This window comes from Phoxinus phoxinus, assembly GCF_949152265.1.
Source record: "Phoxinus phoxinus genome assembly, chromosome: 6".
Classification (NCBI taxonomy): domain Eukaryota; kingdom Metazoa; phylum Chordata; class Actinopteri; order Cypriniformes; family Leuciscidae; genus Phoxinus; species Phoxinus phoxinus.
Genome location: NC_136881.1, coordinates 43,932,252 through 43,934,751, shown reverse-complemented (window position 1 = coordinate 43,934,751; position 2,500 = coordinate 43,932,252). Strand labels below are relative to the sequence as shown.

Here is a 2,500-nt window from a genome sequence, read left to right as displayed (position 1 = left end):
TTAGAGTAAAACATGTTTTGAAAATATAGATTTCGTATAAAAATTGAAAATAGTATTTTTGCGTAGATTATTTCTGCAACTTTTTTCACTTCAGCAATAATCTGCCAAGTGTCGTCTTTGAAAAGCTCAAAAGCATTCGAGATTTACTACAGTTTAAGTTGGAAATGTAATGTTCAGGTCTATGCTCAAAAAATGAATAAATTGATTATAAATACAGCGTAAATATAATTTAGTACCATAAAATCGCCTAACATTTTTTTTTTTTAAATAAAATATATTATTGAACTACATTATAGTACCAAGCTAAAATTGTCGTCGCAGTAAAAATACAATAGAAGCTTGTTTCCGCCATGGGATTAAAAAAACACTCGCAACTTTCATAAGCATAACTCAGAATGTGAGGTATGACCCTTGACCGCTGTGGGCGGAGCTTAACTCGGAGTATTCCCCAGGATTACCTCTTGACACCACTGCCACTGGAACGGCACCGTGACCTTCAGCAGGATCGCGATGATCCGCGTGAAGTAGATGTAACACACGATCTGAGGACAGACACAACACACAGTCAGTGCTTCAGCTCAATGACCCGAGTAAAGCTCGAGTAGATGCGAGTGCAGATCAAACCTCACCATCACATAATAATGTCTGAAGAGCTTCAACTTCTCCAGGTTCATGGCAGCTACAAGAGAACAAACACAAGCATTGTGTATTTACACACACACACAAGAATAACAACAACTTAAAAACAATACCGATTATAACTAGAACAATAACAATCTCAATCATTTTAAAGATAATTATACAGATAACTACCATTAACAATAATTAATAACTAACGATAACTAGAACTATAAATATACTTACATCTATACTGATAATTGTACCGATAACTATAATGGTAATTAACAATAACTATACTGACAATGAATGATAATAAACAATAATAAATACTCTGATAACTATACTGAAACTATAGCGATTACCATACTGATAACTGTACTGATAATTATACTCATATCTGTGCCAATAACAATAAATGATACTATACCGTACTATACAATAACTATACCGGTAACAATACGGATTATTTTACTGATAACTGCCCTAATAACACACACACACCTTTGCCATCTGTGTTGGAAGCCTCCTGCAGATGCCGGATGGACCTGTTGAACACAGAATGATAATCAGATATGATAATCCCCATCAGATAACAGAACTGCAGCAGATCACGCGTCTCACACACACACACACACACACAGTGCCCTCCACAATTATTGGCACCCCTGTTTAAGATGTGGTCGGGGACTTCTAAAAATTCTCCCTTTTTTTTAAACAACATAGAACCCAAATACAAAAAAAGAGAAAAATCCAACCTTTTATTTAAGTACATTACTTTGGTGGTAAAAAATAAAATAAAAATTAGAAAAAAAAAACTTGAAATCATGTGTCCCAAAATTATTGGCACCCCTAACAATTCCGCTGAAAAATGTAATTGATTTTTTTTTAAATATATTTTTCTGTAGTTGCTAAAGTTGGTCAGGGTATCTAGGAACTTTTGATTAGTAATTCATGACTTCCTGTTTCCCTGGGGTATAAATATGACGCGACACAGAGGCCTAATTCTCTTACCCATTTGTCAATATGGCAAAGACAAGAGAACACACCATTCAAGTAAGGCAGATGTGTGTCGACCTTCATAAGTCAGGCAATGGCTACAAGAAAATAGCCACTCGCCTTAACTTGCCCGTATCTACAGTCAGAGGAATCATTCAGAAGTGTAAAACAACTGGAACAGTGACAAACAAGGCTGGAAGAGGTCCCAAGTTTATCTTGCCACAACGCACAGTGAGGAGGATGGTAAGAGAAGTAAAAAAAAGTCCTAAGCTCACTGTCACAGAATTGCATCAAAGAGTGGCATCTTGGGGTCACAAAGTCTCCAAAACAACCATCAGACGCTCTCTACTGAGATCTGTGATGCTGTGGGGCTGTTTCTCTTCCACAGGCCCTGGGAACCTTGTTAGGGTGCATGGCATTATGAACGCTTTGAAATACCAGGACATTTAAAAAAAAAACCTGATGGCCTCTGCCAGAAAGCTGAAGATGGGTCGTCATTGGGTCTTTCAGCCGGATAATGATCCAAAACATGTGGCAAAATCTACACAAAAATGGTTCAGCAGTCACAAACTCAAGGTCCTCCCATGGCCATCTCAGTCCCCAGACCTCAACCCAATCGAAAACCTGTGGGGCGAGCTAAAGAGGAGAGTGCATAAGAGAGGACCCAGGACACTGGATGATCTAGAAAGATTGTGCAAAGAAGAATGGTCAAAGATCCCTCTCTCTGTGTTCTCCAATCTTGTGAAATGTTATAGGAGGAGATTAAGTGATGTCTTGTTGGCAAAAGGGGGTTGTACAAAGTATTAACATCAGGGGTGCCAATAATTGTGGGACACATGATTTCAAGTTTTTGTTTTTCTAAATTTTAGATTTTTTTTTTTAC

At 37.6% G+C, this 2,500-nt stretch overlaps 1 protein-coding gene across 2 annotated transcripts in view; it reads right to left on the bottom strand.

Annotated features, from left to right (window-relative positions):
- gpr108 (G protein-coupled receptor 108) overlaps window positions 1-2,500 on the bottom strand; it is a 21,149-nt gene that overhangs the window by 1,938 nt on the left and 16,711 nt on the right. The window contains exons 14-16 of one of the 2 annotated variants that reach the window (XM_079617381.1): window positions 1,123-1,237; window positions 630-679; window positions 459-542 (exon numbers count right to left, since the gene is read on the bottom strand). In XM_079617381.1, the coding sequence (XP_079473507.1) occupies window positions 459-542; window positions 630-679; window positions 1,123-1,237 (249 nt within the window). The remainder of the gene's footprint in view (window positions 1-458; window positions 543-629; window positions 680-1,122; window positions 1,238-2,500) is intronic. The other variant, XM_079617382.1, reaches the window with a different exon arrangement.